Source organism: Pongo abelii, chromosome 16 (assembly GCF_028885655.2).
Source record: "Pongo abelii isolate AG06213 chromosome 16, NHGRI_mPonAbe1-v2.0_pri, whole genome shotgun sequence".
Taxonomy (NCBI): domain Eukaryota; kingdom Metazoa; phylum Chordata; class Mammalia; order Primates; family Hominidae; genus Pongo; species Pongo abelii.
The window spans coordinates 35,385,617-35,398,649 of record NC_072001.2 but is presented as its reverse complement, the minus strand read 5'-3'; the positions used below and the strand labels follow the sequence as shown (position 1 = coordinate 35,398,649).

The 13,033-nt window shown below is 42.4% G+C and overlaps 1 protein-coding gene across 2 annotated transcripts in view; it reads right to left on the bottom strand.

Annotated features, from left to right (window-relative positions):
* Nucleotides 1–10,476, bottom strand: part of SCG5 (secretogranin V) — a 56,540-nt gene extending 46,064 nt beyond the window's left edge. For both annotated transcript variants that reach the window (XM_002825241.5, XM_009249643.2), the window contains exons 1-2: nt 10,371–10,476; nt 8,327–8,559 (exon numbers count right to left, since the gene is read on the bottom strand). In XM_002825241.5, the coding sequence (XP_002825287.1) occupies nt 8,327–8,552 (226 nt within the window). In that variant the 5' untranslated portion in view covers nt 8,553–8,559; nt 10,371–10,476. The remainder of the gene's footprint in view (nt 1–8,326; nt 8,560–10,370) is intronic.
* Between the last annotated feature and the right edge of the window lie 2,557 nt (nt 10,477–13,033).

Here is a 13,033-nt window from a genome sequence, read left to right as displayed (position 1 = left end):
CATGTGACCTCTCTGCTGATCCTGACAGTGGAAACCACTGCCCCTTCTCAGAACACTATTTCCTTGTTTTCATTACACTCTATCTTTCTGGTTCTTCTCCTTTCTGGCCGATTTATCCCAGTTTCCTTTGTGGATTCTTCTTCATCTACCTGGCCTTTGTCTTAGGTGCCCTGTTGTTCTCAATACCTACGCAGGGTGACCCCATCCACTCCTACAGTATCAGCCACCACTAACACGGGGATGACTCTGAAACCCTTCCTTTTCCCAGACATCTCTCCTGTGCCATATACATCTAAGTGCCTTCTGGATACCCAGGACACCGTAAACACACACAAACATGTCATCATGTTCATCTTTCCTATCCTTTTCCCCTCCCAAAAAGAACCTCCCCGTTTCTTTTGAATTTCTCATTACTATCCATGTAATTGCTCAACAGAGAAAAACTGAAAATCATCCACAGACTTTAAGAATTGAAGTTCAAGGTGGACAAAATGCAACCCCAAAGGCATGGGCCCACTGGGGGGTCCCAGTCCACTCATAGATGGCCTACAAACCCAATGTTCTCATTGGTTCCTCCAGGGTGAGGATAACCTAGAAACAGATTTTAGTCAAGATAATAAGAGTCAGCTGCACTGCTTTCTCCAGCTGCAGAGAGAGACTAGCCAGAAACCGAGGGTCCCCTACTGTTCAAGGTTTGCTTCACCCCGCCATCCTCAAATGGGAAGCAACTGTTGCCACCCTGTGGCAAAGCGGAGGCACTGCAGCTGCTTTACCAAGGCCAAAGCTTGGCAGAGTAGAGGCTCTTAGGATCTGCCTCTTCAAGTAGCCTATCATCCACAGGACTCTTTCTCCACTTGATATTTATTAAGAAAATAACCTTGGGTCTCTATTTCTAAGTGAAAAATTTGAAGTCCAACAGTCAGTGTTATAAAAAAGAACGTATTTTATTTTATTTTTTTTCTGAGACGGAGTTTCGCTCTTGTTGCCCACACTGGAGTGCAACGGGCGATCTTGGCTCACTGCAATCTCTGCCTTTAGGGTTCAAGCAATTCTCCTGCCTCAGCCTCCCAAGTAGCTGGGATTACAGGCGCGTGCCATCACGCCCAGCTAATTTTTTGTATATTTAGTAGAAACGGGGTTTCACCATATTAGCCAGGCGGGTCTCGAACTTCTGACCTCAGGTGATCTGCCTGCCTCGGCCTCCCAAAGTGCTGGGATTACAGGCGTGAGCCATCGCGCCCGGCAGAACGTGGGTATTTTAATGTTTGGCAATATGGATTTAAAATGTACTCAGAGCCATCAAATGCTAATGTTTATACATTTCTATCTTAATGGCTAGATACCTGGTGTTATCACAGTGCTAGATAGCTGGTGGCCTAGAACTGTGGGGAAAATGAATAGCTGACACTGAGTAGCCCATCTTTTACCTGAGGCTGTTAATGTTTTGAAAACGAAAGCACATTTTCTGGTTGGATTCATCCAAGGCCATCTAAGGCCATCATCAGTGTCAGCTGGCACAACCAGTTCTGACTCCCAAGGGCTCCCATCTCACAGCACATTGTTCTCCGAATCAGTCCCCTGGACAGTTGGTGGCTTTATTTGTTTCTGGGGATAATACAACAACAGTAGCCATTTAGCTACGTCTTGGAGACCAGTGAGCAACCGTGGGCTTGGGAGAAGATGGTTACTGCTGAAATACATGGCGCACTGAAGCATTTCTGAACTGTGTTGCTAACTGATGAGTAATCAAAAATAAGACTGGGGCGCCGGGCGTGGTGGCTCATGCCTGTAATCCCAACACTTTGGGAGGCCAAGATGGGCGGATCACAAGGTCAGGAGATTGAGACCATCCTGGCTAACACGGTGAAACCCCGTCTCTACTAAAAATATGAAAAAAAAATTAGCCAGGTGTGGTGGCGGGCACCTGTAGTCCCAGCTACTCGGGAGGCTGAGGCAGGAGAATGGCATGAACCTGGGAGGCGGAGCTTGCAGTGAGCTGAGATCCCGCCACTGCACTCCAGCCTGGGCGAAAGAGTGAGACTCCGTCTCAAAAAATAAATAAATAAATAAGATCAGGGTAAGCCATTAAAGATTGAAAACATGTTGTTGATAATCCACAAAGTGAGAGGAGGAAGGCCTGCAATTCAGTTACTAACGGCACCCACTGATTGCATGTAAGAGTGGGCTGGAAACCCCAATTTATTTTATTTTTATTTTTCAAACACCAACTCGAACCAGACAAGCCCATTTTATTAGGGCCCATTTTATTTGAGAGAACTAGGCTCGGAAAGTTGCCAAGATTACACATAGCTAGAAAATAGTACGGCTACGGCTCAACCCGAGTTCTCTGCCATAAACATACACACTCTTTTCTTCATGTAACGCCAAGTAGGTCCCTGTTTGTCTTTGTGTTTTTATTTGCTTTGGACTAAGAATTTACACATTTGAAAGATGCTCCTTACCAAGCTGTTTTTAAGGCACCCATGGAGAAGTTAAACACAACCCCCAATCCTCTCTGGATGTTCTGGCAAATGCTTCTATCCCAGCAACCACTTAAAGCTATTAACAACCAGGAGGCTGGCTACCAGGGTTCAGGAATCTTCCAGAATAAACTTCTAGTCTAGTTGGCCCTCTGCTGGTTTAGACCCAGGACTACAAAAAGTCCTTCTGGCTCCTTGGTAGGCACTGTACAAAGGGCACAAACCTTGCACCATGGTGATCACAGTCATAGTCAATTCTAGATAACAGACATTTTTGCTCAGCACATTACCACTAAGCTCCATGGCAAGAACCTCTAGGCAGAGATTTTTAAAAACACAGAATAGAAATGGAATATTTTCCTTGAACTAAAAGGCAGAAAGTCTTGGCAGATCCAGATGTAAAACAGTATTTACATACGTATTGCCATTAGGTATATTTATTTCCCCCTGATATTATATATTAATTCCTCAAATATTTACCGAATGCTTACTATGTACCTGGAATATAATGCAGTTAATAAACAGATATAGCCTCATGGAGCTTACATTCCGCTGGAGAGATAAACAATAAGCAAGAAAACAATGATTATAAATGACAAAAAATGCTATGGAGCTTAAAAAAAAAAAGGCTGGACACGGCGGCTCACGCCTGTAATCCCAGCACTTTGGGAGGCCGAGGTGGGAGGATCACGAGGTCAGGAGATGGAGACCATCCTGGCTAACACAGTGAAACCCCGTCTCTACTAAAAAGGCAAAAAATTAGCCGGGCGTGGTGGCGGGAGCCTGTAGTCCCAGCTATGTGGGAGGCTGAGGCAGGAGAATGGCGTGAACCTGGAAGGCGGCGCTTGCAGTGAGCCGAGATCGTGCCACTGCACTCCAGCCTGGGGGACAGAGGGAAACTCCGTCTCAAAAAAAAAAAAAAAAGTACACTGCAACAGGGAATGGAGGGGGTGCTACTCAGACAGGGCAGTCAGGCAGCCCTCTCTGAGTGGGTGACTTTGAAACTCACTACACAAGGAGTGGGAGGAACAGCCTGTGTTGATAGCCTTGAGGTGGGAAGAGGCCGGTGTGACTCAGGGCCAGAATGCGTGGAACAAAGTAGGGGGTACGATTGACCGGAGCTGTGGATCCTCGTAGGTCATGGCAAGAAGGGTTATTTTTATTTAGGGTACGATGGGAAGCCACCAGTGGAATTGTAGCTATGGAGATGACACTAATATGGTTTAAACTTTTCAAGTTTAACTCTGCCCTTCCTGTGAAGAACAATCGAAAAGGGATCAAGAATAGAAGCAGGAAGATGAGTTAGGAGGCGATTTCAAAACTCCATGCCAGACATGATGGTATCTTGGACCAGGGTGTTTGGAGTAGAGGTAGAGAGAAGCAGACAGGCATATTGCACGTGGATTTTAGAGATAAAAATGAAATAAATTACTTAAAATTGAGGCATGAAGTGTGATGGAGAAAATCAAGGATTACTGTAGGTATTTACTTTGCATATATGGCTAAGTAGGGGCACTACTCATTTAGACAGAAAAGACTTATATAAACAGGTTGGGGAAGGTGGTGGTTTGAGAAATCAGGATTGAAACCTGGCAATTTAGCAATTAGTGTAAGCCCATGGATATGCAAGAAAGAAATGTGGGCTGAAATGCAAACACCAGAGTCACCAGCCAAGAAATGGATTGAGAGTCAAGAGAATGAATGAGATCAAGTAGATAGAGAATTGAGGGAAATAAGAGAAGTGGACCCAGCACTGAGCCCTGGAGAACTTAACATTTAAAGGCCGCCAGAGAAACCTGTAAACGAAACTAACAAATGGGTAAAGAAAAAAAGGAAAAAAGGAAAGCCCAATACTTACTTGTTTATTTAAGGACTGCATTTCCTCGCCCTGTTACTTTGCTGTTCACGTTTATTTCCTCAGTACCTAAAACAGTGCCTGGCACTCAATAAATACTAGTTGGTTTGATGAATGAGTGGTGAGAACAGTGGGCTACAATGGACCAGGAGAGAATGAGAGGTGAAGAAGTACAATTGGCATGTGAGGAAAGGCTGCTGTGAAAGGCAGCAGAAAATTGGAACAGTAACTAGAAGGGATATGGAATCAAAGAAGAAATGTTTTTTTAATGGGATATATGATACCTCACTGACCTAACATTAATTTATACTGATACTATATTCCTATACTAAAAGGCCAGTTTATAATTCTATATTTGAGAGCAAATATACACATTTGTTAAGATCCATTGATCATACAATTAATTTATTTAAGTAGACAAGATAGATATTTGTCTTCTAGGTACCATGTGTTGGGCAATGAACAACTCTGCCTGCAAGGAACTTAACTTCTAGTAATTATCTAAGGTGATGATGATGATGATTCGTTTAGAAATTATTTCATGGTAGTACAGTTATCCCTGCTAAAACTTTATTTTTGCTTCTCTGGACTGGAACATTACCTGCTTACAAGTAAGTGAATTTAAATCCTACCCCGAAGCTAAACAGAAGGTTATAGGAGTTAAGTAACTTGCCCAAGGTCACATTAGCAATAAATGATGAAGCTGGCATTCAAATTCGGGTGTCTCTGACAATGGTTTGTGCTCATAAGCACCATGTTAAATGTATTTGAAATTCACACCAGAATACAGTATTACTATAAAATATGATAATATATTATGTATATTCTTTCTGTAACAATTAAAAATGAACTTTCCCAACTTGGTTCTTCATAATAAAAACCTAAAATCAATGTTGGAAGGGTATGGAAGATACTCCATGTGTCTGTCAGAGGGAAATTAGCATCAGGGAGTGTGAGCAAAGATAATGCAAATAAATGGATCAGGTGAAACAATAACTAACTCACATGAATAAATGATCAGACCACCCAACAAATTCAATGCCAAGGTCCCAGACTGGGAAAAACCCAGGTTTTTTATTTTGTTGTTTTTGCCCCAAGTATCTTTGGACTATTCTCTTTGTTAGTTTTCATCCTAGCTATAGTAGACAATTCTAGGATGACTCCCAAGATTCCCACCTGCTGGGAATTTAATGAGATATCAGTCCCTTGTTATACGAAAAAGGTCATGGGATAGTCACTCCCAGGATCATATTACACTATAATCAGAAGACTAAAGAGATATTCTCCTTCCTGCTATGAGAAGGCATGTGGCTTACAACCTGAGGCGGCCTCTAAGAGCTGAGAGGGGCTTTGGTTGGCTGACAGCCAGCGAGAGAAAGGGAACTCAGTCCTACAATATAATTCAAATGGAATTCTGCCAACAGCCTTAATGAGCTTGGAAGAGGACGAAAGCTGCAGCCAAGACGACACCTCTGGTCAGCACCTGAACACTAATCTGCACCAAAGTCCTGAGCAGTGGAAAACTCAAATAAATGAATGCTGTGTGAAACTGCTAAATTTGTGGTAATTTGTTATACAGTAATAGAAAACTAAAATTCCAGTCGGTATTCATCCCTTCCACAGACACTGATAGGGGAGACTTAAGATTGATTGCTATGTTAGGCCGGGCACGGTGGCTTACTCCTGTAATCCCAGCACTTTGGGAGGCCGAGGCGGGCGGATCACGAGGTCAGGAGATTGAGAGCATCCTGGCTAACACGGTGAAATCCTGTCTCTACCAAAAATACAAAAAATTAGCCGGGCGTGGTGGTGGGCGCCTGTAGTCCCAGCTACTCGGGAGGCTGAGGCAGGAGAATGGCGTGAACCCGGGTGGCAGAGCTTGCAGCGAGCCAAGATTGTACCACTGCACTCCAGCCTGGGTGACAGAGTGCACTCCAGCCTGGGTGACAGAGTGAGACTCTGTCTCAAAAAAAAAAAAAAAAAAAAAAAAAAATTGCTATGTTAGCACATTATTCCAAGGGTAATAAGGGAAACAGAGTTTTTAATTCTGAATTGTCCTAGTCCATGATCTTTCATGTCTCTATGCCTTTTATTTTTTTTAGTTTTTGTGGGTACATAATAGTTGTACCTCCATGCCTTTACACTTATGGTTCCCTGATGAACTCTTACTCAAACTTCAAAACCCAGGTCAAATGTTGCCTCTTCAAAGCAGCATTTCCTTATAGCCACCCCATCCACTCCTAAGCAGACTAAATTACTCCTCTTTGCTTCCATGGCAGCAGCTTGTGTGTACATCTATCAAAACACCTGCTGGGATGCACTGTCATAACTTTTGATGTGTATCCCCACTTCCCTCTCCACTCGGACTGTGAATCTTTAGGGCAGAGCTGCACCAGTCTCCTGCCTAGTGTCTGGTATATAGTGGGTACTAAATAGTTGGATACTGGAGGGAATGGAGTCTCTGGATAAAGAGGCTTTTGATGCCCCGGGAGTGGCTGTTTCTTTTCCAGCACAGCTGATCAGGCCTCAGGTATTAGTGGAAACTCAGAGAGCTCCATGACAACAGCTTAGGTGAATAACCAAGCACTTCCTGCCTTAAAAAGGTAGATATTTATTGTTTGTCTCAAAAGCGCTGGCCTGAAATATATAGGTGTGCTTGAAGTAATGGTGACAGATGCTGAGAAGGACTGAGATTCTCCCTAAAAGGGATGACAGGAAGCTCTGTCGGATTTGTTCTAATTCAAGCCATGTGCTAGGTTTGCATGCTTGCCGATTCAACGCGTTTGTGTTAATCCACTCCTGAAATCAAATGTCAACCTAAACAGACTACAATCTCACCGAATTAGTTTTACTCAATGGCTTAAAACTATGGGTAACAAAACAGAAATGAGAATCATATATCAACAATATTCATGGCATTCACAGAACCCTGGGGCATATGGCATTTTTAGAAAATCACAGACTCAGGCAAAATAGTTCATAATCAATCTGTAGGGAACAAACAGCATTTGGTTGGTATGCTTTTAGAGGTAATTCTCATTTTCCTTCGGACCCACTCCATGGGCAAATCCTTGAAATATAAGGAAATGCTCCCTTGCATTTAACTGAAATTAACCATGCTGCTTCTTTAGGATTCTGCCTTAGTGGAGAAGGAGATCATTAGAATCAGAGGCTAAAAAGCAAGGCATGGAAATAAGGAATCTGTCTAATGCTGCATCACCAGCTCCTAGGAGCTAGATTCTCTTTACAAACAAATCATTAAACAACAAACAAATGAGGTACTGCTTTCTAATACAAGTATTATGACCACATTGCCAGAAACTTGGAAAACTTCAGGGGGGAAATGGTCTTGCCCCCTTAAAACAATTTAATTATTCTTAATTTATTATTTAATAAAATTATATTTTTAAATATTTTCAAAAGCTTTCAGCATAAACTCTTAATGTCAGTACCTCTTTCGTCTCCTCTTGGGTATACTGGAGTCATTCCTAGGAATCAAGTCAGATCCTGTAGGTTCTACATTTTGAAGCTCTTTTACAAGTACTGGCTGGCATTGACTCAAAAGGCTACCTGATGACACAATTTCCCTAAGATCAGCAGTGAGGAGAAAACATCAGGTCTGGGTTCTAACCTTTCTTTAGTGATAACACTAGATGCTCCTTCATTCAGTCAACAAACATTAATTGAGCACCTATTATGTACCAGACATTGTGCTAGGTGCTAGGGCTACAGCTATGAATTAGATAGGTAAGGTCCCTGCTCTCACAGGACTTATATTCTCATGTGGGTGTGTATATGTAAGTATGTAGACACTGTAGAAGAAGAAAGGGAAAACCATCAGAAAGTAGAGTCTCTTAAAAATTAGCTTCCTCCTCTGAAAAAAATAGGATAATAAAAGCATCTACTTATAAGGTTGTTGTGAGGAGAAGTGTGCAAATATATTATTTAAAATGCTAACGGAAACTTCAAACCATCAGAACACAGTAAATACCTTCAATGCTCTGGGGGCCCACAAGATTCATGGCCTGGTGAGCTGGATATTCCACTCGGGGCCTGGCAATGCCCAGTTGCTCCATAACGCCATGAAGCAGCCTCTGGATATCTGTTTCTGAGACCCGGTCAGGGGTCCGGGGGCTGTAAGCAAATGCTGGAGTCCATCCAGATGCCAGCCAAAACAGTAGGCCAGATAGCATGGTACAGACCATCCTGGAGACCATTGTTAACCTGCAGATAAAAGTCCAAATGTATACTGATAGGCTACAATTGGCAATTGTGATAATACAATTATAATGATGCACCCACTCCAGGTTGTGGTGCGAGGACCACTCAGAAAGGGGTTGTAATAAAAAATCCTTAGGAAGTTGCTTTTGTCTTAAGTTTCCATGCTAGGCAGAGCATCATTGCAGAAAGGTATTAAACAAAACAGTTGCAGGTATCCAATTCCCCCGTTTGCATTCTTGAGAAAGCTAGGCTGGAATGGTGGTTCTCACTCATAAATTTTTATCCTCCTTGTAGCTCCCTGAAAGTTCTGCATTACTCCTAACTTCACCACTCTTTCCCTCTCTTACTAAAACAAATAAACCAAACTTGCTTAAATTGTGAGAAAGAGATAGTGGCATCTTGGGTTTTCCCAGTCTCAGGGAATAAAAGGCTAACAGGAGGGAGTCAGGAAGATACAAATGGTCAAGAAGCTCAGGAAGGTTGGGAGTGGTGGCAGGAAAACATCTTAATTTAGCAAACATCCAATACGTTTGAGATCCTGAAAGGAAGGAAAATGTTGCTTAGATCCCGCCCTGCAATCTGCTGGGGTAGTCTGAGGTATGTTTGCTCAGCCACATGCTGAGTGATCGTGGGCAAGTCCCTCAGTTTCCTCCTCTGCAAAACGGAGATAATTAAAACATTTACCTTTTAGGGTTATTGTGAGGGTGTGTGCGAATACATGTTAAGAGTGTTTAGGACAATGCCAGGCACAGAATGAGCCCCTATATTGGTATTATTATGTTGGTAACATTGCCTTAACAGTTGTGGAGGTTAGAATTTGGGGAGGCAGTGGTGGTGAGAGGGAGTAAACTAGCCTGGGGGTGGGAGGGTCAACCTGTCCTAAATGTTGGTTTCTATGGGTATGTCTGCAAAACAAGCAAACATTATCCTTGCAGCTTACCCCATAGCTGCTTAACCTGTTTGGATGGATGCTTCAGGCAACGGCCTTGCAAACCCTCTTTTTTTTTTTTTTGAGACGGAGTTTCACTCTTGTTGCCCAGGCTGGAGGGCAGTGGCGCCATCTCGACTCACTGCAACCTCCACCTCCCGGGTTCAAGTGATTCTCCTGCCTCAGCCTCTCGAGTAGCTGGAATTACAGGCGCCCACAACCGAACCCGGCTAATTTTTGTATTTTTAATAGAGGCAGGGTTTCACCATATTGGTCAGGCTGGTCTCGAACTCCTGACCTCAGGTGATCCACCCCCTTCCCTCAGCCTCCCAAAGCGCTAGGATTACAGGCGTGAGCCACCATGACCGGCGCAAACCCTCCTTCTAATCATTCTTCTACTGAGGATGGGGGATGGAGAGGTGGGAGGAGGCAAAATCGTGCATTTCCTTTACTGAAATTAAAATTTTTATGCCCTCCAATTTCTTTTTCTGCAAAGAAAAGGCCTTTTCTAGCCACTAGATATAAAACCTCGCTCTCCAAAGAGCTGAGAGTAGCTGTTTAACAGCAAAATCTGCAATTCTGATGGAAAAGGCTGGAGGCAGACACGAGGCTCTCCATCTCCATCTTTCCCTTGTCCACTCTGAACGCAGGATGTCTGTTTCACTTCCATCCCAGCAAACGCCGCTCCGATTTGATGAGCTACACAATCTCCTCCCTCAGTACTCCCTTCCCCTTACTGATAGCCAAACATTCTAATCCCCTACCCATCCTTTGTCTGACCCCAGCCTCCACCTCAAGGATTTTAGCAGGACGCCCTCCCCCAACTGGCGATACGAAATCTCGGGTTGGCGGCAGGCGGCGGAACCGACATCAAAGCTGTACTCACCGAGGGGCAGCCCGAGGAGCCTACTGCGGTATGGGCCTTGGTGGGGGTCAGGCCAGGAGCGGGCGAACTGGAGAGCTCGTGCGTCACCCTCCTCCGCATCTTAGCTCCGCCCCAGCCCCTCCTCCAGCAGGTGGAAGTTGCCTCGCCAGGACTCCCCAGACTGTATCCCAGATAAGTGTGCCTCTCACCAGGAGCCGCATAGCTCTTCAACCCACACATTCTGCATACAAACCTCTTGACTATGACATTTCCTAGAGACTCTCTTCAGCTCCATCGACCTCTGAAGTCATTCACCTCCTTTCTCAGTCTCAATTACAATGTGCCAGATCACCACTATAGCACACTTTTAATTCTGTCAACTTCTAGAATATGTTTTTTGTTTTTGTGTCTAAAGTCTTTCAGCATCAAGAGGGAAGAGGCAATGAATGGTAGAGGGACAAAAGATGAAGTCCTAAGAACTTTTAATGGTGGCTATGATAAGGTATACCCTGCTCTGAGGGGCCTCTTACTGATCAGGAAAACTATGGGGATATTTAATACAAGAAGCCAGAAGCTTTCATTAAAGTGATAAACTTGAAAATCTGTAGAAATATCAGCTCTGAGTGTTATTTCTAAACTTCCACACAAACCATCAAGTAAAATTCCACTTTGGCCTGAAGAGAAACCATACTCCCAGCATACTGTAGAAGTATGTCCAGGTAGTCCCAGATTCTTAAATAAGGGTTTATGGAGCACCTACTATGTGCAATCTTGAACACTGAAATTTGTTCAAATACTAAAATCAAAATGTAAAGCCATACAAGAAATATGGCACTGCAAATTTCATCAAGATGGAGGATGAGTAAAGAAGCTGGAGGTCTCAAAATGAGTAAACTGATGAGGTTAGAATCCAAATCTATTTATCTTAGCTCTAGACAGCAAATCCATTATCATCTACAGCAATTTTTATGCAATGAATAGAGGCTGGCAAAATTCATTTATGAGACACATGGCCTTTCATTCTGAAGCCAAGCCTCTTTCCCAGTACTTTTTTTTCCATGGATGCTCATCTGCTTCTTGCTTCTTGTTTCAATGCATGCTAAATCAACAGGACAAACACTATCCATTAAATGGCTCTAGGCTCACTGGCCATGCTGGAGTTAGTATTTATTATTGATGCACAGAGACTTTTTTCAATTCTGAGTTTTACTTTAGCTTTGTTCACTGTTATCTTCATTTTGTGGTTGAAAAAAATGAAGTCACTACAATTTACTGCTTTTGTGTTAAATTTAACTGAAATACATCAAAATGCCTATGCTTCATTTGAAATTTGGTATTTCAGAAATAAAACTTCATATATATTTAAGAGATCACAGAGGTTAGGTGCGGTGGCTCATGCCCATAATCCCAGCACTTTGGGAGGCCAAGGTGGGAGGATCACAAGGTCAGGAGTTCGAGATCAGCCTGGCCAATATGGTGAAATCCCATATCTACTAAAACTACAAAAATTAGCCGGGCGTGGTGGTGCATGCCTGTAGTCCCAACTACTCAGGAGGCTGAGGCAGTAAGAATCGCTTGAACTCGGGAGATGGAGGTTGCAGTGAGCTGAGATTGTGCCACTGCACTACAGCCTGGACGACAGGGCGAGACTCCGTCTCAAAAAGACAAAAAACAAAAAACAAAAAACAAACAAACTAAAAAAGATCACAAAATTAAGGTTTAAATTCTGCCACAATTAAGAAAAACATGACTATTAAAATTCTACATTAAGTTCTTAGTGATCATATTACAGAATGTGGGCGTGCAGTCTACTAAGTTCTATGTACTAAGTTGTTTGTTGCTTCTTAGATAACCAAATTAATATTAGATCTTTATTTACATTTGTAAGACAGTGAGAAGAACCCATGAGGTTACTGCACATGTCCAGACACTTTCATATCATTTCCTCAAATATCCCATGAAGTTAGCAACATTATCTCTATTTTGTATAAGAAAAAATAAAAACACATTAAATTAAGTCTAAAACAAAACTTTTCTGACTCTCTAGTTACCGTATCTTCAAGCTAGTCACCTTCACATTCCTGTAATACTCTGTATTGCAGCTTTCAGCTAACAAAAATAGCAGTCACATGTGGTAGTTTTTAAAACAGACATGTTTCATTATTGATTCATCTCTCAGAAAAGCCAGTTCAGGTAGTATGTACAGTTAAACCCCTAGGACTTCTTACTGAATTAGTCTTCAAATTCAACATTTCATCCATCCCTTGATGGATATAAAAAGACATTAATGCATTTTTTAAATTTAAAAATTGTTTAAAGCAGACAACATATATCTGAGTATATGAATATTTTGTCTCTACTTACAATTAGAAATGCCATAAACATCTACAAACCTATTTGATATCAAATAAACAAAGTAGAACCTAGCCAAGCAAACATCTGATGATTTGAAATTCCTCGTACATACTTATGCTGTAAGTCTGGTTGCTCCGAGTGGCATGAATGCTGTCCTAATCTGCTCCAACATCTAAACATGACATTCTAACAACCAATCTGAAAAACTACCTTTAGTGGTTGATTCTGTCTGCTTATTCCTTCCCCTACAACCTAGAGAATATGTTCTATTGTTCATAATACTCTTTCCTCAAAGATGTGTAATTTGTAATAATTTAAAATATAAATTT